Source organism: Gopherus flavomarginatus, chromosome 7, assembly GCF_025201925.1.
Source record: "Gopherus flavomarginatus isolate rGopFla2 chromosome 7, rGopFla2.mat.asm, whole genome shotgun sequence".
Taxonomy (NCBI): domain Eukaryota; kingdom Metazoa; phylum Chordata; order Testudines; family Testudinidae; genus Gopherus; species Gopherus flavomarginatus.
The window spans coordinates 6,395,739-6,419,416 of NC_066623.1; the positions used below are offsets into that span (position 1 = coordinate 6,395,739).

Genomic DNA, 23,678 nt, shown 5'->3' on the forward strand with positions numbered 1-23,678 from the left:
CAGCACCTTTGTCTGGGCCCCCCGGGGAACAAGCAATTCTGTTTTTAATCTCATTCTCCATGACAAGACTAGGGTGTGAAAAACTGGGGGTGTAACAGGTGCCTATATAAGACAAAGCCCCTAATATCTGGGCGTCTGGTCCCCGTAAAGATGACACTCTCCAATGTCAGCCTATTAGCCAGCTTTTATTTAGATTAAATTCCTATTTGGTAAAGCATGAAGCAGCACAGGCTGCCCATTGACACCCGTCAGTTAGAATGCCACACACAAGCCGTTCCTGCAAGCTCCCTGCTTGAATTGTAGCTATGTGTTGCCTTGGATTAATAAATGAAGTGTGTGTTGGACTGAAACGCACAACACAAGCCCAATAAACACACCTGGCACTTCTCATCCTCGGAGTGCTTTAAACCCCCTTACTTCTCATGGCCATATCACCCCAACTTCAAAAATAGGGAAACTAAGGCAGCAAGATTAAATGTTTTACCCAAGGCCAAAAGAGAGCCCTGTTTACAACCTGCCTCCCACTCACGCCTTTCCCGGTGACCTACAGGCCAGTCTCCCTGCAGACACTGAATACCTCTCATTGGCCACCAACCACCAGCTCCCGAATGGAGGAGTTTTTAGACTTTTATATATAAAAAAATAAATCTCTGGGGCAATCTGGTCCAAGTGGGTGGAGATAGATGTATATCTCTGCAGCAGGACTGGAGCCTGATAGACACCCACTTCTGCATTGCGCGTGATGGATCAGAAACCCCAGCAAAGCTTCCACTTACAAAGGAATATTCACCGCAGCATCCCAAGGAAAGGGGCAGAAGTGGCATTTAACCAGTACCAGACGTGAGCCCAGAGGGAAAAGCTCTGCAATCTAAGCAGCTGCTCTGGAGCTATGAGTTCAAGGCCCACCAGAACCAAGCTTAGTCCTTATACAGCTGCAATTTAGTCCCTGTCTTTTGGAGACCACCTTTACATTAAAGCTCCTATGGCACTTTTCATAATGGAAGAGGTCTCCCCTGGTGACTTTGGCCAAAACCTCCCTTCCTGATACGCTACACTCCACACCTGACACTGGCTGCGTGTCACTGAGGCATTTCACAGCTTATGGCTCCTCTGAGATAGAAAGTGCCACGTTCATATTAACCCTGCCTCCCCTGCACCCACGTATGATGGAAACAAGTAGCGGGCTCCATGATGGTAGAATATCTGGGCTACTCTTACAAGTATGCTGAAGAGACCAAGACAGCCAGAGCCAAATCTCTCCAGAAATGGCAGAGACATTCACTTTCGCTCTCCTGCCACAGAGGAAGTGACAGCAGACGTGGGACAGGGCAAAGGCTGCAGGGCCATACACAAGTGTCAGTCAGACCACAGGTCAAATGGTATCCTGACATGCTCCTCTGAACAGCAGGCAAGTGTAGTCAAGCTACACTCCTCCCCTCAGCGGCCCTGCACTGAGACCAATTACATCCACCAGCTCCCTTTCGGCATCACGTGAAATGCAACCTCCACACACAGAGAGAATGCAAGAACGGCCACACTGGGTCAGACCAATGGTCCATCTAGCCCAGGATCCTGCCTTCCAAGTAACTGGTGCCACAGAGGCAATGGACAGAAAAGGGCAATTTATCAAGTGATCCAGCCCGTTGTACAGTGCCAGCTCCTGGCAGTTAGAAGTTTAGGGACACCCAGAACATGGGGTTGCATCCCTGGCCATCTTGGCTAATAGCCACTAACAGACCTATCCTCCATGAACTCATCTCATTCTTTTTTCTTCTCAAGCTGTATTTTGGCCATCACAACATCCTCTGGCAAGGAGTTCCACAGGCTCTCTCTGCACTGGGTGAAGAAGTACCTCCTTATGTTAGTTTTAAACTGCTGCCTATTCATGTCACCTAGTGACCCCTAGTTCTTGTGTTATGGGAAGTGGTAAACAGCATTGACTGGAGACTCACCAGCAGTCAGGCAGGTTGAGAGTAATGCTGGCCTGGATGCTGGCTCCAAATCGCAGGTAACCCAAGGTCCCCAGGCTGATGTACAAGATGGTGACTATGGCCATTCCCACATACAGGACCACTAGGAAGTGTCGAGGATTCTTCATTTTGTTTTCCAGGGGGAGCACCTGGGAGGAGGAGGAAGAGGAGGAGAAGGAAAAAAAATTGAATTCATTTCCCTACCCTTCACCTCCATGGGTTCGGAGTCCAGCACACCACCTCTGAGCCAGCATCTTCCTGGACGGCGCTGGCTCGGCAAGACTCTTTGGGTTTGTGCCCCATAGTCAGAGGAGACCCTCAGCAGCAGTGAGAAGCAGCCATGGCACACAGTCAACTGCTGCGGTTTAGCCATTTGCTAACAGTGCAGCAGCCACACAGGACGAGATGCTCCCTGGATCACAGGGACCTCCCCCACCTATGCCATGTTGCAACAAGACCCAAGGAAAAGGAGCAGGGAATCATGTGACTGCAGAGACTAACCAAGTCACTACGCTGCAGAGGAGTTAAGGAATTGGGAAGGTAACAGTAGGGTGAATGCAGGCCCGGGGTGGATTACATGGTTTAAGACTCTGGCATGAGGTATCCAGACTCCTAGGAATCATATGGTCAAATTCTAATGGGGTGAGCTCATTCCTTCAACTTTTCAAAAGAAGAGGAGAGCACCGCACAATGTACCGTAGCACCAAAAGCCCTGCAGTTAGACACCCAAGCCATAATCTGCCCCCCTTAAATCCTGCTCTTGGGCAAGATTTCCTCTGTTGCATCAGCTGGTCACCACACTCCACTCGAGGCAGGCATCATCACCATCCCCCTGTCCAACCCAGTCTCCCTGCACTGCTGGCTCTCAGAGAGCTACTGGCTGGGATTGCTGGGGGTGGGGAAGAATTCTATGGCATAGGTGGGACTAGTCTATACTGGGATGATAAAGTTATATTTTACTTTGTCCTATATCTAGAACTGTTAACTGGCTTAATTACCTTTGTGAATCCTGTAGGTTTCCATTCCCCTCCTTCACAATAAATGGTTTCAAGAGACCCCTCCTTCTTCCCTTAATAGATAAAAGGAATCCCCCTCTTGCGTTCTTCCTCATTCCTTAAGACTAACTGGCTTTACCATGTCATCTCTTGGTGAAAGTACCAGCACTGTACCCCTGTAAGTTATACATGAACTTCACTCAGGATCTACCAGAATGCCATTAAACTCATGTACTTTCTCTGTACAGCCTCGTCTGCTATTCTCATGCTTGGGCCACGGGTAATGTAGCTGCTAAAGGAGTTGCGTAGGAGTTAGCAGGCATCAAGTTTTATTTACAGGAAGCTACTATGCCTTCACTACTTTGTAAACACATTGCTATCTTGAGTAATTTTCTATCTGCAAATTTTGCCACCCCACTGTTCACCCCTTTTCCAGATCATTTATGAATATATGTTGAACAGCACTGGTCCCCATACAGATCCCTGGGGGCGAGGCCTCAGCTATTTACCTCTTCATTGTGAAAACTGGCCATTTATTCCCACCCTTAGTTTATCATCTTTTAACCAGATCCTGATCCATGAGAGGACCTTCCCTCTTATCCCATGACTGCTTACTTTGCTTAAGAGCCTCTGGTAAGGGACTGTGTCAAAGGCTTTCTTAAAGTCCAATTTCCTTTTCCCACTGGATCACCCTTGTTACAAGCTTGTCGACACACTCAAAGAATTGTAATAGATTTGTAAAGTGAAATCTTGCCGTGAGGCCTGTTCCCCAACAAATCATGTTCATCTGCAGGTCTAATAATTCTGTTCTTTACTATAGTTTCAATCAATTTGCCAAAATTAGTTTTTCCAGTCTCTAACTGCCAGCACTGCTTCTGCAGTGCAGCCTTTTTCAAAAAAAGTTAGCTATCATCCGGGCATCTAGTACAGAGGCTGATTGAAGCAATAGGCTACATAGCACCACTAGTAGTTTTGCAATTTCATATTGGAGCTCCTTCAGAACTCTTGGGTGAATACCCTCTGGTCCTGGGGACTTGCCACTGTTTAACTGATCAGTTTGTTCCCAAACCTCCTCTACTGACCCCTCAGTCTGGGAGACTTCCTCAGGTTTGTCACCTAAAATGAACGGCTCAGGTGTGGGGTTCTCTCCCACATCCTCTGCCGTGAACAGGGACGCAAAGAATTCATTTAGCTTCTCTACAATAGCCTGGTCTTCCTTGAGGGCTCCTTTAGCACCTCAATCACCCATTGGCCCCAGAGACTATTTGGCAGGCTTCCTGCTTCTGATGGACTTAAATTTTTTCTATTTAGTATTTGTGTCCTGAGTTAGTTGCCCTTCAAATTCTTTCTTGGCCAGTCTTATCCTTTTACAGTTGATTTGTCAGTGGTGCTTTTGGGTTTTCAAATATAGACTCCTGCGAGCTCCTTTGATAGCGGCTATATGTCTTAGACTCCAGTGGTTTGTAAAGAGGGTGCACCAACAGGGCACAGAAGCACAGCTGTTGGAGCAGCAAACCAAGCCAAAAAAAAGCTTTTGTTCCCACCGCCCCATGCTTGCTTTACAGTTCTGTGCAGTGCATTTTGTCAATACTCTGGTGTTTTAGATAAGAACTAGACAAGTTCCTGGAGGGTAGGTCCATCAATGGCTATTAGCCAGGATGGTCAGGAATGCAACCCTATGCTCTGGGTGTCCTGAGCCTCTGATTGCCAGAAGCTGGGAGTGGACAACAGGGGATGAATAACACAATGATTGCCTGTTCTGTTCACTCCCTCTGAAGACCAGCGCTTTGGCCACTGTCAGAAGACAGGATACTGGGCTAGATGAACCACTGGTCTGACCCAGTATGGCCGTTCTTATGTCCTTAATGGACTCGGTGCTTCCAGCTCATGTGTTTATGCAGCCAGGTAACACAAAACTGAAGCCAGCTGTCCTCTTAGAAAGGGAGCTCTGGGAAATAGCCTATGATGTTTAACCAAGATAATAAAAGTGCTCCACCCACCCACCACCTCCTCCTCTTCCATATCAGCATGCTGCTCTATTTACAGCACCTACTAGGAAGTAGGCAAACATAATTGGCACCACAGGAAATTAAAGCGAAACCACTGCAAGATAGCAGGCTACTCAAGTGGAGGAAATAGACCAAGCAGTCCAATCTTCATGTCACTTTGTCTTTTCTGTCTCCAGCAAGGCAGCTTTAACCCGGCAGAGATATTCAGGGAAGCTCACTCCTATAGGCCACACAGGTAGACCCAAGGTCTTAAAGTCAGAACACCGGCTTTGAAAGTATTAGATCTGAAGAGGAAGTAATTGAATAATTGCTGCTTTAGTATAAAGGTCTTTCAATATTTCTTTAAAGGGCTCGATACCACTGCATTCCCCCAGTAGCAAGGAGGTTAGACGGAGGGAAGCTGTGTCTGTGCAGTGACTACACAATGAATACCAGTCACCCAGGTCAAACATTTGGCTTACAATCACAGAGAGATATCTCAGCACATACAGAACAGACACTGCAGAGAGCACACAGAGCAGCTGGTTCTTGGAGTGCCAACAAGCCAACACTTACCATGCCGATACCTTCAAAAGCAAAGATAGCCGTGCCAAAAAACAGAGGGTAGGTCTTCCAGCCTGCTACGAGAGGCAGGTTGCTGGGATCCGGAATGCCCTAGAAAAGAACAGCTTGGATTTAAATGCAAGAGAGAAACCGAGGCCTACTCCAAAGATTTCTTTTCTGTGGCACTTGCTCAAAGTTTCACCTCACAAGCACTCAGTGAAAACGTGGACTAGAAAGCTCCTGAAAGCAGGTGTACACCCAGCATTGCAAGAGTGGAGTAAGGTTCCCCCTGTCCAGTGCACCTAATGCTTTACCTACAGTACCGCAACTACTCCGGTGTACACCCCCGCTCCTCGACCTGCAGCAGCCCCGTAAGAGAAGTTCATATAATGCAGGGGTAGCCAAACTGGGGCTCTTTTACAGGTAAAGTGCAGCTCACAGAGCCCTCCATGCCCCCCTCTCCCCCCGATTCTCCACCTACCAGACTTGGGGCAGGGTGGGAGCTCTGGGCTTCTGCCCTGCAACAGGGTGGTGGGTCTCAGAGCTTCTGGCCAGTGGGAGGGAGGCTCTTGGGGCTTCAGCCCTGCTCCTGATCCCCAAGACACACATCCCTCCCCTATGAGCCAGGCAGAATCCCCCAGACCCCTTCCTACTCCACCGGGCTGAAGCCCCGAGCAGCACGCCCAGCTCTCAAACTTCTGAAGATCATCATACGCAGCCCCTGTAGTGAGGTCTGGAAGGTGTCAGGAAGGTCTCTAGACTAGAGAGGCATTCAGATTTGGTCTTCACACGTACCGTGATGATATACCAGTTTATCATGAGGAGACTGCACAGCATGGCGAGGTTGGCCAGCATGGAGAAGATGGACAGGAACTTGAGATTCTGTATGTACACGAGCAGCACCAGGAACGGCAGCAAGGAGAGGATGAACAACCGGGAGTCCATGGTGGGAGTCAGTGCCGTGGTTTTGTTGGAATGGCAGTCATTGGTGGTGCCATTTGCTGCAGAGATCACCTGGAGGGAGGAGCCAAAAAAACAAAACAAAACAAAAACCCCTGGATCCTGAACTATTCCCTGTCATAACTTGAACTTGGCAACCGAGTTGCGTGGCTGATGGCGAGTCCTAGCCACACAGTTATGGTCTCACAATTTTAGAGCTACACAGCCTTTATCTTTCAGAGAGGCTGCATTTGCAAAACTTAAATACTGCAAGTTCTTTTAATAACCCAGGGAGGGAAGGGACATTTAACAGTGTTTTCACAGGAAAAGCCATGAACTTCTATAGCAGCTTCCATATGAATTTTACGGAGCTTTGTAAACACCAAAACGAAACTCAGACTCCCAAGCAAGACGCGTTATGGTCGCTGGATGGGGAAAGCGAGGCATAGCGACTCAGACTTGCATCGAGATCATACAGCACGCACGATGAAAAGCTGGGAAAAGAGCCCAGTCCTGTGCTTTAGACACAAGTGCATCCACCCTCTGCCATGGTCACAGATCCCAGATCCTCAAAGCCACTTGAGATAAACACCTTGCCTATCACGTCAAGTGTAAATCTGTCAGATTGCTGGACAGCTGAGCTAGGATTTCCAAACAAGTCGCAAATAACTCTTTTTAGCCAACCCACGACTAGTCTATTAAAAAGATCGCAAAGTATATATTTGTAAAGAACTCAACATGCGCACACACGCTGCATAAAGCAGAAACAGCCTGTTCCTTTTTATGCCACATCATGATTGGATTAAAAACACTTTGGTGTTAGCATACAATGCATTACCCAAGCCATAACCACTCCTGGGGTGGCGAAGCACAGCACAAAATATAAACACATATTGTGCAAAGACTTAATGCTCAAGATCTCATAGGAGGATTACCTTTACCATCACGTAAAAGAATGCCCCCAAAATATGGGCTTCTGAAACCAGCAAAGGGCTTTTCCCCACTCTCAGCCAGTAAATAAGCAAACATCTAAACTCCATTTCTAATGGTCTGCTCCTTTGTAGCTCAGCCAGCATTGGAGCTCCGAGATCGGTCCATTATTAAAGTAACACAAAGGGTTCCCAGGGAAGGAAGCCTGCCTCGAAATAGCAGTGTCAGCCGGTCAGTGAACTAACAGCTGGCTGCATTTGTCCACCTGCCTTCTATACACCACTGAGTATGACATGGTCTGTGAGGTGAAGGAAAAAACAGCCCATCATACAGAGAGAGCAGTGATGCAGAGCAGCCACTTCACATACTAATTCACTGCCCTGTGGAAAGAGAGACAGGACATCTCCAAGAGACAGAAGGCAACGTAACGCTGGGAAGGATATGAAACCCCCAGCAATTCATTCAGGTCTATTCCCAAATGTGGTGACTGGGAGAGCCCCTCCCTCCTCTCTCCACCTCCTGAGGCGACTGGTTATCTTGGCATTACGGCCCAGTTCTTCGGAGCAACCTGAGGTTGTTCTCTCCTCTTCCTCTCGTCCCTCCCAACTCCACCCTTTCCCAGACGAGTAATACTTTACACCGATCTGCATAAAACCCAACTAAGCCTGTTTCCAGCATTCTCACACTCCCACCAGCATCCGACAGATCAAAACACTAGCTGAGCTGCTCCGCATCTGTGGATTTCTCGCAGGAACTCAGCTCCCCACAGAGTGTTTATTAAGTAGGCATGACTGCTGATGCAGTCTCCTTTCCAGCCACTTTATTTAAAAAAAAAAAAATGATACATCATAGCATCAAGGGAGCTCCCTCAGAAAAGCTCCCCTCGTGCTGGGGAAGCAGGTGGGCAGGGTTTCCTCCGACACTTTGTGGACACTTAGCAGCACTCCCCCAGTACACTGCCTGGCTCAGAGAGTGGGGCACAGTCAGATCTTCAATGCTTTCTTTTTATGCCCTGCCTGCTGGATTCTGGTCATTTAAAAAGAAAGGGGTGACTGGCACGGGGAGGCATGCAGGGGACTCCCAGCTTGCTTTGAAGTTTTGCAAACGCCTGTTTCTAGGCTATAATATTCTGGTCTAATTTCAGTTGCTGGGCTTAGGGTGTAGGTGCCAGGTGGTGCTGGTAATGTGTGATATACAGGAGGTCAGCCTATATGATCTGATGGTCCCTTCTGGCCTTAAACGCTATGGTCCCTGCCCTGGGAAGTTTGCCGTCTGAAGAGGAGAGACCTTATTAATTTGTTCCTGTTTAAAAGGGCTCTCGTCAGCATCATTCCACAATAGGAACCTCCCCCTGAAATTGAGATTGTCTCAACAGGAACTTCTAGGAACTACCATTCTGTCTAGTCCAATATCCCATTAGATTGTGGTCAGTACCAACAGCTTTACAGGAAGGTGCAAGATTCCTGCAATAGGCCATGTGGGATAATCCCCTTCCCCTCTTAACCTCTGAGGTTTGGAAGCATCCAGAGCCAAGGGATGTGGCAGGTAAGTTTTATCTAGTGCAGATTTTTTCCCCGGGTCGTGGCTTTAGTTCGCTCAGTGAGTGTAGAAGACAAGAGATCTAGCAGCCATTTATCACCTGTGACAAATACATGGTAGGGGGAGGTTGTATCTGTCACTTTCCCACTTTGCACAAACGCGGCCGGGATATTGATCTTTGCCTTTGGGCTGAAGGGTTTCATTTTCCTGTACTGCTCTAGTTATGGAAATAAGACTCTTCTCCCTGGGTTTGGGTTTTAGTTTGCAGGAGAAGGAACAACCTGAGCTCCTCCCTCATCCGGAAGAGAATTTTTAAACAAGAACTCTCCACCCCCTTATCAGCAAAAAAGTCAAAGTCTTACCTGTTTCAGATTGTCAGCCAGAAATACAAAATACACACAGCAGAACCCCAGCTGGGTGAGAATCAAGAAAAATCCCACTATGTACCTGTGGGGGGGTGGAGGGAGAAGAGAGAAAGTATTTAAAAAAGAATCATTAATGCTAAAACCATGCAGCCTGCAAGACACGGACTCATGCCAGAGGTGCATCTTTTGATCCTACTGCTACATCAACAGCGTGAGCGATTCCTCGGCTAGGAGGCTGCAATACAGAGCTAGAGATCAAAGGGTGACACGGATGGCTTGCTTTTGATGATGGTAGGAGGGAGCATTGCCAGAGGTAGAAGCTTCCCCCCTCCCTCCGTTTCACCAGGAAGCTTGCCCAGCAGAAGGTCCTTTGTGTCTTCTCAGACCTTTTTAAGGCTGCTCCAGCAACTGTCAAACTAAAATGTTCCGGGAAGGTACCAGGTGGAAGCTCTCAACACGGAGACAAGCCAGTACCTGGAACAGTCCCATCAGAAGAGCTGCATGCAGAGAAAGGTGCGTGAACAGATCTCAGCTATGCAAGAGTGGTTTCCAACCGCTGTCTCCACAAAGGGATAAGATGGGATCCTGTATCTTATGCTTAAAAATGCCTCTCTCTCCGTTCACCTTCTCCACACCATCTCCCATTTTAGAGGGGGCTTAGTTTCCTGTGCTAGACATGGGTATCTGACAGCGCAGCCTCTAGAGATTTAGCCCAAGAGACCCGTAAAGGCATCTCAAAGACTGTGGCCAAGGAGAGGACATTATCTTGCAGCTTGGAGAGGCACAGAAGCACAGAGTTTACACTGGGTGGGGATGAAGATCTGGACCCCCAAAAATCAGATTCCAAGGCCACACAGGACCATTGTGCTCCTCTAGCGTGATCTCCTGTATAGCACAAACCACAGAACTGGCCCAACGTAATTCCACGAGCAGATCTGCTAGGAAAACGTCCAGTCTTGATGTTAAAGTTGTCAGTGATGAAGAATCCACCCCAAGCCTTGGTAACTCGTTTCAATGGTTAATTGAAGAGTGTCCCTCCCCACCCCCATGAGTTTGGATTGCCCGTTCCATGGAAGGGACCAGCACCACACCTTGTAAGTACAGCCTTGCCGTCTGGAAAACTCAGCCACTTCTCCCCCCCTGCATCCAAAGAGATCTGTCCCAGCAAGAGGTGTTACAGGCTCTTGTTGCCCCACAGAAGCACTGCCTCACATACGGATTGTCAGTGTGTGTAATAGGCACACTGACAATGCACGGACTTTGGCAACACCTGCAAGGCGGTGGAGTTGCTGAGATGGACGGGAAGCCTTTGAATTGGTAGTTAAGCTTTCTCAGTGTCTAGCAGCTGACAGAAAGATGTGTCAATATGCACCGAGGAAATTAGCGTTCTGTCCCTTCCTTGCTAGGCTGCAGAGCAAAAAAGAGTTTCCTTTTCCCATCCAGATACGTGCACTAAAGTACCACACTGCCCCTACAGCACCACAACTGAGCACATGAGGAAGGATGACCTCTCGCATTTCAAGGCAATAAACACAATCCTTTCAGCAAGACAGACTCCAGCATCCTTCTAGGGGTGTCTACAAGCAACTGCGGAGCGCACAACAGTTGTGTTTGGCTAGAGCCTGGCCAGACCCTAGCGCTTCGCTTTGTGCAGCCTCTCCCAGGTTAAGAAAGGTGCCAGGCACAAAGCCAGGCTCCCATCAGAGTGGGACAAAGCCGAGAACGCAGATGTTGTGCCCCCTGAACTGGAAGAACTGGTTAAGTCTCTTATTTTACTCACTATTTGATTAGCATGTTTTAGAGCCCAGCCAGTTCTTCCTCTCCCAATCCAAAGCCAAAGCAAGAAGAGAGCACGGTACCTTCCCCAGATGGCGTGGGTCCGAAGCCAGGCACTAGGGCTGGCTTCCAGCCCGTACATCACAGCATCTCCATAGTCCACAAAAGGCCTTTGATATCTGAAGGGGGAGGAAAGCAACATTGGTGGCCCAGTCTGTTTTCAGAGGCACACATCGGGGGAATAACACAAGATTGCTGCTACTGGATGCAAGTCTGAAGATATTTCCGATAGGCAACCATTAGGACAAGGTCCCCAGACTTTTTCCATCCTTCCCTCCGTGCCACGCAGGCCACAGTCAGGACTGGAGCCATGGCTAGGGCCAGAGGCTGCAGCCGGGGGCAGGGCTGGAGGCAGAGTGGAGCCATGGCTGGGGATGGGCTAAAAGCAGAGGTGCGGTCGGGTTCGGCAGCAGGGGCGGAGGCCAGGGCCGCAAGTGGCACTGTGGCTGGGTGTCAGGGCCACAGCTGCAGGCGGAGCAGGGCCAGGTGGTTCTCCCGTGGAGGTTGGCCCGGGCCCTGCTGCACCTTCCCAAACAATCGTCCGCATCCCCTAAGCGGGCACACCCCATAGTTTGGGGACCACTGTGCTAGGCCATTGTAAATAACTCTCATGCTTCTCTGTTGAACCCAGATATCATATAATGGAGATGGGAGCTTCAGAAGCCTGTGTAACCACAAGCAATAAGCCCGCAGTATCTGCTCAGAGGAAGATGCGAATCCACCCAAAGCAGTGTGAGCCGGGGACTCGAACCAACAGACGAGGAGTGCTCCTGGCTACACTGGTGCAAGCAGGGAGATATTCCCCAAATCAACCAGGCCACGGGAAGTGAAAGTGACCTTCTCCATTTTCCGTTTCATTCTTTAATACTTTCCCCCTCTGCGGCTCTTCCCAATCAGTGATCTCACGGCACTTCCCAAGGCCCCTGGGAGGTAGGGAGATATAGCCACCCTCCTTTTACAGGTGGGGAAGCAAAGGTGGAGAGCGATGAAGTGATTCACAAAGGAGTCGGCAGAACCAGGAGAGCTTCAATTCACTGCCTGGTGGCGACAGTTTCAGAGATCAAGGACTGGGACAACACACAGTGCTGTCAGGTGCACTGCCAGGCTCAACACTGGGATAAGAGGGCGTACTATGACATCGGGACCGAGGAGCATACCCATAGCACACTGCATGAGTGACTCTGAGGGCCAGGAATGACACAATCACATGCTGTACACACTCGCCTTTATAATAGCCTCTCTCCTTAACCCCAGTGTAAATGTTTCTCTCTCTCTCTCGAACAGAAACTGACCAAGCCCTCAGAGAGTCTGTGTAACTTACCTAACCTGGTAGCTTGCAAAAAGCCTCTTCCCAATATGAAGAACTTGGTGGAAAGCTCTGCGAATCTGGTTACAAGATTACAAAGGCAACATCCTCTCCAACCCTCTACGCCCACCATGTGCCACCCCCAGGGATTCAGGAAGGAGAGCTTTCTGTCCACAGGTAGCACAAGGGCTTTCAGTACTTTGGCACACTTCAATGGACAGAACGCTGCCTGAGGGCTTTAAAGGACGTGTCACCAAAGAGCCCCATTTCTAATGGGCTCCATAAAACTAAGACAAGGGGGTGCTGGGGAGGGGATAGGAGGCCAACACCTCAGGCCCGACAGCAGCGAGGGTTTCTCTTACTTGTTGCAGAAGCGGTGAGCGCATTTAACCAGGATGCCCATACAGTGCACTGCGGCAATTCCCATCACCAGCAAACTGAGTGGGCCCAGCTAGACAGCAGTAGGCAGGGGGAGAGAGAGAGAGAGAAGAGCACACTTTGATGGTTAAAACGAGAACTGCAAGGCTGGGTTCACATTAGACAGCAATGTAAAGAGAGCTGAGATCACAAGCGTGGTCCTGCCTGCATTAGACGAGCGTACCAAGGAACCCATGCAAAATTACTAACACAGTGGGACACCCCTCTGATCCTGGAACCAGAACTGCGAGGGGGAAAAGCTCTGTAGGATCCAGGCTCTGCCTTTAATGCTGGATTGTTCCCTGCAGTACAGCACAGTCCCAGATTTGGGGCACCCGCGCGTGCGGACTGGTGGAGAGCAGTGAAAGCCTCAAGCAAGGTATGTTGGCTTTGTCTGATGGCAAAGCCCCTCAAGGAGCTTTACAGAAGATGGATGATATTTAAACCTCGCATGGCACCAGATTAGTAGCAAAATCAAGGGGGAAATGGAACCGCTGAGGTTTGACTCAGTGTCAGGATCGCCAGCATCCCTGGAGCTCCAGAGGGAATGGGCAGAAGGGTGGCCTGCTCCCTCCACAGGTGCTGAAGCTATGCACTCTATGGCCTGTTCTAGATACTGGCGAGATGAATATGCTGTATTTGTGCCTGAGGGTTGTAGGAGCAGCTAGAGTCACAAGAATGTTAATAAGCAAGCAGGCTCAGCAGCAGCTGACTGCTTAGGAAAAGCAGTTCAGAGCGAGGTGCTTCTGGGACAGCATTAACACCCAAGTCCTCCCACCTGGGCTAGGCGGATGTGTTGTCACACAGCAAGGCTTTGTTTTAAGTACAAGTGTAAGTCATGACCTAATTGCTAGGAGCCGAGAAGAGCTCGCCTGACATTACACAACATGTTTTCTCAGTCTAGACAAGGGGGTGAGAGGACACCTAGCAGCCAGCGGCTTTACAATCACTGGTCTAACTGCAGCATTGCAATGAGACCTGCTAAGGGTCGCTGTACGATTGGCAAAAAGCGCCAGGCCCACAGCTCTAGAGCGTGCAGCCCTCTGTTTGTCTACAGGATACAGCATGGTGACCAAGGCATGGGCAAACCTTCCCCAACACCGGTTTCAAGCCCAGGCAGAGGAAATGGCACCAAGAGGAACACAGCAGCGAAGCCCTGCTGATGCCTTCCCCCAAGGAACCAGCCCGACACTGCAACTCTTCACTCGGGCTTCTGAGCAGCCAGCCACTAGCCGTGCAGTGACTACTGACCTAGCAGGGAGTGGAACCAGTGACATAGGGCTGGACGCCTTCTAGTCTATGACCAATCCCAGCAGCCATCTGAGCAGGAGGTGCTAGACACCCAGAAGGCCTGAGTTCAAGTCAGCAACATGCCTCCGTCTAGAAACCAAGCAGGAGCCCCGCCCACAATCGGAGTGGATGCCTCCCTGCTATTAAGGAAGACGCCGTCTTACCACGATGCCAGCGTTTTTCACAGCCAGGGGCAGTCCCAGCAGGCCAGTGCCAATATTCCCTTTCACCAGGTGGATCAAGGTTTGAAACCATCTGCAGAGGAGAAGATACAGAGATGGTCAGGAGTGCCACAGAATATTCTAGCCCCAGTGCAAGCCTGCCAGTGTACTTCAGCCCTGGCCTCCCCACCACACGGCCACTCTAGTTCTAGGCTGCTCTTGAACAGAGATTGCCAGTGCTTGAGAACAGAAAATCCCCTGGCAAGATCTCTGAGCAGCAGATATGTTTGCCAGAGCAGCAAGAAGAGCTCAGCACCTGTAGGTCTTTGTAAGCCCAGCTGCACCAGCAGGTGACAACGCAGCAACTGATTCCGAATGGGTCCGTGAACTCAAGTGTTCTGCACTGCCATTCGAGGAGATGCTGTGTAGCCCCAAGCAAACTCTGCAGGTCAGGAGCTTCCCCATTCGGCAGTCCTGGGTGCCCAGGCTGTTAAATCATTTTTGATTATAGCTGCTTCAATGCTAGCTGCCCCAGGGGTGCCTTTTGCTTGAACTGGGAGCAAGGAAGATGTGGAGACATTACTGCAAGCATGCCACTGATTTGCTGTGAATTCAGGCAAGTCATTTGCCTTCCCCATTCCCAAGTCAGAGCTGGCTGGAAAAAAAAGTGGCAGAGGAAGGTGTGGGGAGGAAAGGGAACTCCAAAGCTGCTTTTAAAAAAAATAAGATGCTGCCTCTGAGTCAGGCTTCACAGGGGAAATAAACTGCCCCCCCACCTCCAAAAAAATCTGCTGAGACACAGCATCTAGTGGAAAGTACCCAATCTATCCACACCTGGACTCAACTTACAGCAATCCTGGCGAGTGGAGCACTTGCTCCCAGAGACCTGTACAGACAGGCACGAGAGAGTCTGCAAGGCAAGCCATAGCTCTTTACCGGTTACACAGCACATTTCATGCCCAAAGGATCCCAGAGCATCCTCTGAAGAGTACAGGGGCGCCGTGGGGGCCAGCAGCTGAATGCAGTGCCCACTCTCAGTAAAGCACGGGCCATCTGCACCAACAGAGAGAAGAGATGGTTCTGAACCAGTCACTTACGTTGTCCCATTGCTCTCCCCGAACCGCTGGTAGGCTGAAGGAGCGGCAAAGCTGTTTATGCCTTCGGGGGAGCTCCCGTCAGGCGTAGCCTCTGTGGAGCTGTAGTCGTTGTAGTCCTCGCTGCGCAGCCTCCTGGTGGACATAGTGGCTGTGGAAACAGTCGTATTAGGAACTGCTGCTAACTCTATGCTCCCTGCAGCAGTCACTTCTGTGCTCCCTCTCTGGAGTTTCTTTGGCTCAGCCATGGTCACAGGACCAGCTCCCTGTGCTATTGCCAGGGCAGGCTCGCCCTGGCAGGCTATTATAGGGCACCACCTCACCAGCCTGCCCAGGCAGTCACAGTGTCGGCATGCCTAAATGGAGCCTCCAGACCAACCGGAGAGCTTAGGCCTGTGGAGGGGTCAACACAAGTCCTGCACTCCTCCCTGAAGCTAGACACACCCACCCGGGATGCACACAGCAATTCCTGCGGGGACAGATCGCTTGGAGGTGACCTGCCCAGATACTGAACACCAGATGACACTGACGTCTGCATTGCTTCTCCCAAACAGGCTGGGTACGCAAAGCAACGAGCCCGTGCAAGCTGGCAGCACACAGCCCCAGAGATCTCCATCTCCTTGCAGGTCACCTTTACAGAAGGCTGTTGACAGGTGCTCAGAATGGAGGGTGCTGTACAGGCTAGATGATGGCTGTAATACAGGCCAACCAGGGAGTGGATACACTCAGGACTAACAGGCACCCAAAGGACTCCCAGTGAAGAGACACTGATTGGATGCAGATGGACAACTGACCCCTCCACACATCCAGCAAATTTCCCAACTGTCTTCCATCTATTTCATCTTGGTATTTTGAGATCCGTGTTGACAACAAGCAGGTCTCAACCCCCATTGCCAGGGCCAGCTCCAGGAATCTTTACCCATGGTTCAGGACTTCCCCTGCCCCTGCCCCATGAAATCAGGCTGATCAAGTTGGACTAGGGGTTTAAACTGCTTCCTGGATAAGATCTAGGCTGACCAGACAGCAAATGTGAAAATCGGAACAGGAGGAGGGAAGTAATAGGAGCCTATATAAGAAAAAGACCCCAAAATTGGGACTGTCCATATAAAATCAGGATATCTGGTCACCCTAATAAGAGCTGATAAGAGAAAACAATGGCGAGGCTTTCAGGAGCCTTTCTACTCTGTCAGTGCTCTAGCAACTGGGTGCCCTACAGAACCGACAGGTTATCACTGCAAAGGAAGGCCTTTCTCCTGGGGGCGAGCCAAGAAGCAATCAGATGCTGAATTCCAAGATTAAGCCTGGAGAATCTCCAGATGCCTTTGCGCCCTGCATGCTGACTGCAGGCCCAGGCACTATTCCTCCCAAGTATGATGTTTGCTGTGTCTTAAGATGGCAAACGTTCAAAGCCTGTAAATGGAACGAGGAAGCTTTGGAGGTTTGCAGGAGGATTGGGAGGGAAGACATGGAAATCCACCCAGCACCTAGTTTCACTGCTGCTGGCCCAGCCCTCAGAGCAGCAGTTCCACCTGGGTTGCTAACATCAGGCAAACCAAGAGACAAGTCAGCTGCTGGGGTGAACAATGGTGGCAGCCCCACAGGCAGTATTAGCAACTGGCTGGAAACCTGTCGTTAATTTGCAGAGACGTGAAGAGAGAAATAGGTTTTAATTACTGCTGGGCTGATCCAGGCTCGGTTTCCACTCCTACCACAGGAGTGTCTCAATTTTCCTTTAAGTAACAAACCACAAGCAGAACCAGCAAGCACCACAGCCTCGGAGATATGCAGTATACATGCAGGGAAGTGTGTGGCACCATACGGCTCTAAGAGACTCCCTTGGGCACAAGGGGCCTGTCTCTGCTCCAACTGAAGCAATTGCGAGACTGCAGTGAAAGCAGGTTTGGGCCCAGAGCAAACAGCCATTCTCCCTGGCCAACAGGCACTCAAGTATTTGCTACAGCTTCTGGGCTGGCCAGGGAGACGCTACAGAGAGGGAGAGAACAGAATGGGGAATGAGAGGTACAGGGGCGGAGGGAATTGCTAGAGAGAAGCAACAAGGAGTGAAAACAGAAAGCAAGGCCCAGAGAGAGATAGGATACAAAACAAGGGATGAAAAGATGGATGGATGCCTGGCCTTGGTGTTACTCAGGAGTTACTGAGGGGGTTACTCAGGAGTCCTAGGTTCATGTTTCTGGCTCTGCAACACAGTCATGTGACTTGCCCAAAATCCGAGCCTTGGATCCCTGTTTGGCAAGCAGGGATCATACCCTCCTCTGACTTGTCTGTTTAGACTGGAAGCTCTTCGGGGCAGGGACAGCACCTGACTTGACTAGGGATCTCTAGACTAGGGATCTCTGATGCAAATAATAAAAGGACAGAGGGAGAACAGAAAAGCCAGCAGACAGAAGGCAACAGAGTCAGATACAACACATGGGGGCACAGCAGGCCAGACAGGAGGACAGTTTGCTTCCCCAGTGCCAGGAAGATGAGATGAGGGTGGAAGGTATCCTGAAGAACGCTAGGAATTTCTAAGAAGCGTAACCCCCTGGGCTTTCAGGGCACCAAGCTCTTCCAGCTCCCCTCCCACCTATCCAGCCACTTCCAGCATTCCCTTCAGGACACCCACCAGCTCCTGGCCCCTCCTCTTCTTCCATACTCTCCCCCACAGTAACCTCCTGGCTCCAACTCTGCCTCCTCTCCCCGGCCTGGGGTCTGTCTTTCCAACACTGGTCAGCTGGCACTAAATAGTGAGCAGTTGAGCTCCCAATAGTCACCCTGCCCCAAAACATTTCTTTGCCACTATGACTAGCCCACTGTCCTCCTCGCTCAGGATCAGACGCTCCATCATCTTCAACTCTTCATTTTCCTTCTGAACAGCCCAGCTGCTCTCAACAGCAGCACAGCAACTAAGGGTTCTCTGGAAACATGCCACATTTGCTGTTTCAGGCTGGGGGCTACGATGGGAGGAAGAGGAAAGGCAGGAGAAGAGAGGCATAGAAACAATCTTACCTAGCAAGCCTCATGCAATACGTCTGAGAAGAGCTTGCATGTCAAGACCACCACGAAACAGGCACAGCAAAGTATGGCATCTTCCACCCGGCAATTATCTAAAGACATCTTTGATGTCAAGCTTTAAGACCCCATATTGTAAGAAATCCAGCAAGCAGCGACCTCAGCTTAGTAACTGCCCCAGTGCCTCTAAAATCTAGTCTCTGAAGTTTGGCAACTTAGTAGACTGAGGAACGGAGGGAGTCATTGCTCCAGCTGGAGCCAAACGTAGCACGGACAGATGTCCCACAAGCTTCCTCCTACATAGCCCTGCACAACGCTATTAAATCCTGACCTTAAAAGTATAATCCCTGCTGTTCCCCTCCTGGCTCCCCACACTGCTGGGAGTGCACTCCACTCCCAGACTACTGCTAGCCCAATATATGTTGGACCATAAATATTCTCTCTCCAAATGCTCTCAGCAAGCCATCGGCAGATCTCGGTTAGAATTGTAGCTGGAGGAAAGCAAGACTCTGCATATAGACTATTTGGATAAAGCACATGTATTAACCTGCTCCTCCACTACCTGAGACAGCAGTCACTCTTAAAAGGTTCGTTTCAACCCAGAACCCTTTGCTCCAAGGTAGTCAATCATCTTATCCTGTTGCAGTCTCCCTGCGATTAGAGTCAAGTCCACACTCCGCCTGCTGTTAGAAGTTTTACAGCCATGGAAAGTATATACTAGAATGATGAGGCAGCTGGGAAGCTCAGGTTCCAACTGTCCTTCAAGCTACTTTTCTCCTTTCTTAATCAGCATGACACCTATTTCTGTATCACCTGCAGTTAATTTACATCAGCCCCTCCTGTCCTGGAGACCCAAGTGGTTTCCTTCTCATTCAGAAAAGGCCCCCTCAGATAAGGAGTGTTCCGGGAAGGAAGGGGGAAAAAAATAAAGTCTCTCATCACACTGTGTCCTCTCCCAGTACTGCTCTTATTTCTGAGCAAGCTTTAACCCTAAATCAGCTGACACAGAACATGCCTTGTGGGTCACCACAGTGGCCTACAGGAAGTTCATTGCCCCAAGCTGCAAGGAAGGCAGGTTTGACCTGAGGCGAGGCAGTCACCTAAAGCTAGCACACTGCTGCGGAAGTGCTGCTTCTAGTTTCCATGGTAAAGGCAAGATCCACAGCAGCATCTAACAAAACTGCATGATCCCCCTTCTCAATGGGGAGGGGAGTTTTGCTGAAAAGATGTGTGAGCCAGGTTATCAGGATGGGGGCAGGAGGACTACTCCTAGAGCAGAGGTTCTCAAACTGGGGGTCAGGATCGCACAGGGGAGTCACAACGTTAATACCTGGGGGGGGGAGTCACAAGCTGTCAGCCTCCACCCCAAACCCCGCTTTGCCCTCAGCATTTATAATAGTGTTAAATATCTAAAAAAGTGTTTTTAATTTATAAGGGGTGGGGTCACACTCAGAGGCTTGCTGTGTGAAAGGGGTCACCAGTACAAAAGTTTGAGAACCACTGTGCTAGAGGTTAGAGAGAGGTGTAAGCATTCATGTGAAACTAACATCATAGTTCAAAGGGCCAAAATCCACTGAAGGCTGGGATGAATTTATCCTCCAAAGCGTTCGTTTAAGCTTCTGGCATTAAGTGAGTGAAAGAGAGAGGCTCACACAGAAAAGGAAGTGGAATGATATTCTGCAAGGCTTCGAGAAGGGACAGCACAGGGAAGATAACTGCAGAGAGAAAGCAAAGCCTTTGGGAAGGTGCAGGCTTGTGCCCGACCCCACCATCCCTAACCCAAATAATTACCTCCCCTGCATAGAAAGAATGAAGTGAGCAAAAAACATAGGTGCCCAATAGAAGAGCAAGGAGCAATCTCCTTTATGCTTAGCTCAGCTTCAGCCAAGTCATTAAAATGGGGTCCTGCCCAAAAGGCAATTAGCATAATTTCAAATCCAGTCAGTAATGCAGCTTGATCTCCCCCACCCCCCAGATCGTGGGCAGATTCATTTCCAAATTCTACCCACACCCACCAAAACAATTGGTGATATTTTTACAAGCAGCATCCTATCCACTCTCAGAACAGGCAGATGTAAATGGCAGTGGCGAGGGAATTGTTGGTGTATGTACTGTAAACAATAAAGACAATTGTCAGCCTGGGGATCAAAGAGAAACTCTTCCAACAAAGCAATCTGACTGTAATTACACAGCAATCAGCTGCACCACCTACTCTGCATGGCGCATCTAGAAACAAACCATTAGTGGAGCAGGAGCCTGACATGCTATTTGAGGCTCACATCAGGGATGTTCTCTATACAAGAAACAACATAGTTATGTTATCCTGCTCTCCAGTCAGCGTTCAATTCCTCCCCCTGGAATTTTCCCAGAGCATACCTCGCTGCTCTTCTCTTTTGAAGCCCAGGCAGATCTGCCCATCGTGACTTGACATCTACATTTCTGGATTAAAGATTGCACAGTAGCAGGAAGCACAAGTGGTCAATTTCCATGCAATCAGCAAGAAGGAGAACCACTAAGACGGTTTGGAAAAGCACTGACAGGAGAAAGAGGGTTTCCCTCTCATCCACACAGAGAATGTTCTCAACTAAAAGCAAAAGCCATCAAGTTATTTCCTCATCACTTACAGAGAGTCAAGACAAGAACATTCAGTCCCTTCTCTGACCATACAGGCAAGTTTACCCAAGAACTGTCCCTCTGAAGTCACTGGGGCTACCAAGTGCATAAAGATAAGCATGTGTGTAAGCATCAGCAGAGTCTAGCCCTTTGAGGTCAGGATTCTACCTCCAGAATTGAAGTGGAGGAGCCATTTCCACCATTATTATGGGTTTTCTCCTTGTCTGGTTTGGACACGGAAGGCTGAGGGGCTGATATTCCTTCCAAAATTAAGGTGCTGTTCAGGTCTCCGGAAAGACCTTCATAATTTGAATTCTGTGTCAGATGCCAGAGCTCTTTTCTGTCAGTATTCTCCAATGCCTGTGAGATGACATGCAGCACCAGTGCTCTGAACACCCCTCCAAATTAGTCACCCTCCACAGGCAATTTGTACTTAGTAAACTGCCCTCATGACGCCAGCTTGCCCATGTGTGGGCAGCTCTGAGCCACTGACAAGCATTTCCCTGTAGCTGCTCTGACTTTTCCACCTGACCAGGGACTTGAACCCTGGACCCCCAGATTAAAAGTCTGATGCTCTATCGACTGTTAGGTAGTTTGCTTTGCGCCGGCCTGACACACACGACCCCACCTCTCACTGCTTCACAGCATCTCTAGATGATACTTAGTATCTCCAGTACAGATGATACTTAGTACAACTTCGACTAACAGACATTGCCCACTACTTACTCTCTCCCTCCCACCCCACAACTCCATGCACCATATACATGGGTCACCTAGGTGCATGGTCAGCTTTAACTGGCACTACCGAGCACAGCCTCTATGCGGGGCACATACCACCTGGTTCATACTTTCCCCAACATAACCCTCCCCTTGCACAGTACAACACTCAGGCTGTCTCACTGCACCCCTGTTCTGCTGCATGCACCTGCAGCCCCAGATTCATCCCCACCCTGGAGGTGGCTACCCCTGGGCTTTAACCCCCAGTGCAGCCTCTGCCTCCACCCCGGTGCCTGCAGACACCTGTTACCCCCTCCATGCAATTGACACTGCAGAGGGCTCCCGAGGGTGCACTGTCCCCTTGCAGCCTCAGGCAGACACTCACACCCATTCCCCCAGGGCAATGCCCCCCATGCATGTGCCCCCAATCCCCAGGCAATGCCCCCCATTCACACACACCCCCAGGCAATGCCCCCACACACATGCCCCCAATCCCCGGGCAGTGCCCCCCATTCACACACACCCTGAGCAGTGCCCCCCACGCACGCACACACACACACCCCAGCCAGTGCCCCCCATACACATGCCCCCAATCCCCGGGCAGTGCCCCCCATTCTCACACACTCCAGGTAGCACCCCCCACGCACGTGCCCCCAATCCCCGGGCAGTGCCCCCCATTCTCACACACCCCAGGCAGCACCTCCCGTGCACATGCCCCCAATCCCCAGGCAGCGCCCCCCATTCACATACACCCCGGCCAGTGCCCCCCACACACTCGCCCCCAAACCGCGGACAACGCCCCCATTCACGTACACCCTGAGCAGTGCCCCCTGTGCACGCGCCCCCAATCCCCAGGCAGCGCCCCCCATTCACACACACCCCCGGCCAGTGCCCCCCCCACGCGCCCCCAATCCCCGGGCAGCGCCCCCCGTGCACATGCCCCAATCCCCAGGCAGCGCCCCCCATTCACACACACCCCAGACAGCACCCCCAATCCCCACACACCCCGGCCAGTGCCCCCCCCCACGCGCCCCCAGTCCCCGGGCAGTGCCCCCCATTCACACACACCCCGGCCAGTGCCCCCCCCCACGCGCCCCCAATCCCCGGGCAGCGCCCCCCGTGCACGCGCCCCCAGCTGAGCGCTCACCGGCAGCCGCCCGGCGCTCACTAGCCCCGCCCCTCCATCTTGCTTTTCCGGGTGCCGGTCACGCGACGCCCAGTCACGTGACGCTCGGCTCAGCTGACTCCCTCCCGCGGCTCTCTCACTGCCCCGCCCGGCGCCTCCAGCCTGCGCGTGCGTAGTAGGAGGTTGCTCTGCCCCCTGGCGGCCGGAGCTGGCACTGCGCAGGCCGAGCGAGCTGGGCCAGCCGCAGCCCCAGCCCCGGGAGGGATCCAGGAGCAGAGCCCAGGCCAGGCTGCTGCGCGGCGCTGGGCCAGCTCAGGGCTCCCTCTGCTGGTTCCCCTGCCTGGCCGGGCTGGTGCTGGGGGGCTGCTCCCGGGCATGTAACCCAGCCCTCCCTGCAGTCAGTGGGAAAGGCACATGCAGCATGCTCCCCAGGCCCTGCTGCTGCTGGCCTCCCCATGCCTGGAAGGAACAGTCAGGCCGCTGCCCGGGGCCGGGGCCGGGGTTCATCTCTTTGCAGGGTTGGGTCTTTGCCCACTGGGGTTCGACAACCTCGAGGCTTCGTGGTTCCAAGCTTTTCCCCACACCCAGGGGTCGGGGGGATGAGACACGTCTTTGGTTTGGCAAGGAAAGCTGAGATGCTGCTGGGCGTTGGTGTCACTCCAGGACCTGCTCCACAGAGTCAAGACTTGGAAATGCTGTCCCCCCCTGCTGCGGGGGGTGCAGCTTGGAGCCAGAACTCGACAGGAGGAGAAATACCCACTGACATCAGCGATGTGTTTCCAGGAGCTGCAGGTTTAGAGTGCTGGGCTTGTGAAT

The 23,678-nt window shown here is 51.0% G+C and overlaps 1 protein-coding gene across 9 annotated transcripts in view; it reads right to left on the minus strand.

The window, feature by feature from the left end:
- LOC127055030 (proton-coupled amino acid transporter 1-like) overlaps positions 1–22,966 on the minus strand; it is a 47,888-nt gene extending 24,922 nt beyond the window's left edge. For 3 of the 9 annotated variants that reach the window (XM_050961587.1, XM_050961585.1, XM_050961586.1), the window contains exons 1-10: positions 22,884–22,928; positions 18,404–18,501; positions 15,398–15,545; positions 14,304–14,394; positions 12,795–12,883; positions 11,150–11,245; positions 9,288–9,372; positions 6,313–6,531; positions 5,530–5,628; positions 1,953–2,119 (exon numbers count right to left, since the gene is read on the minus strand). In XM_050961587.1, the coding sequence (XP_050817544.1) occupies positions 1,953–2,119; positions 5,530–5,628; positions 6,313–6,531; positions 9,288–9,372; positions 11,150–11,245; positions 12,795–12,883; positions 14,304–14,394; positions 15,398–15,540 (989 nt within the window). In that variant the 5' untranslated portion in view covers positions 15,541–15,545; positions 18,404–18,501; positions 22,884–22,928. Of the gene's footprint in view, positions 1–1,952; positions 2,120–5,529; positions 5,629–6,312; positions 6,532–9,287; positions 9,373–11,149; positions 11,246–12,447; positions 12,513–12,794; positions 12,884–14,303; positions 14,395–15,397; positions 15,546–18,403; positions 18,502–20,445; positions 20,498–22,883 lie in introns of those variants that run through there. The other 6 variants (XM_050961579.1, XM_050961583.1, XM_050961582.1 and 3 more) reach the window with 6 other exon arrangements.
- Between the last annotated feature and the right edge of the window lie 712 nt (positions 22,967–23,678).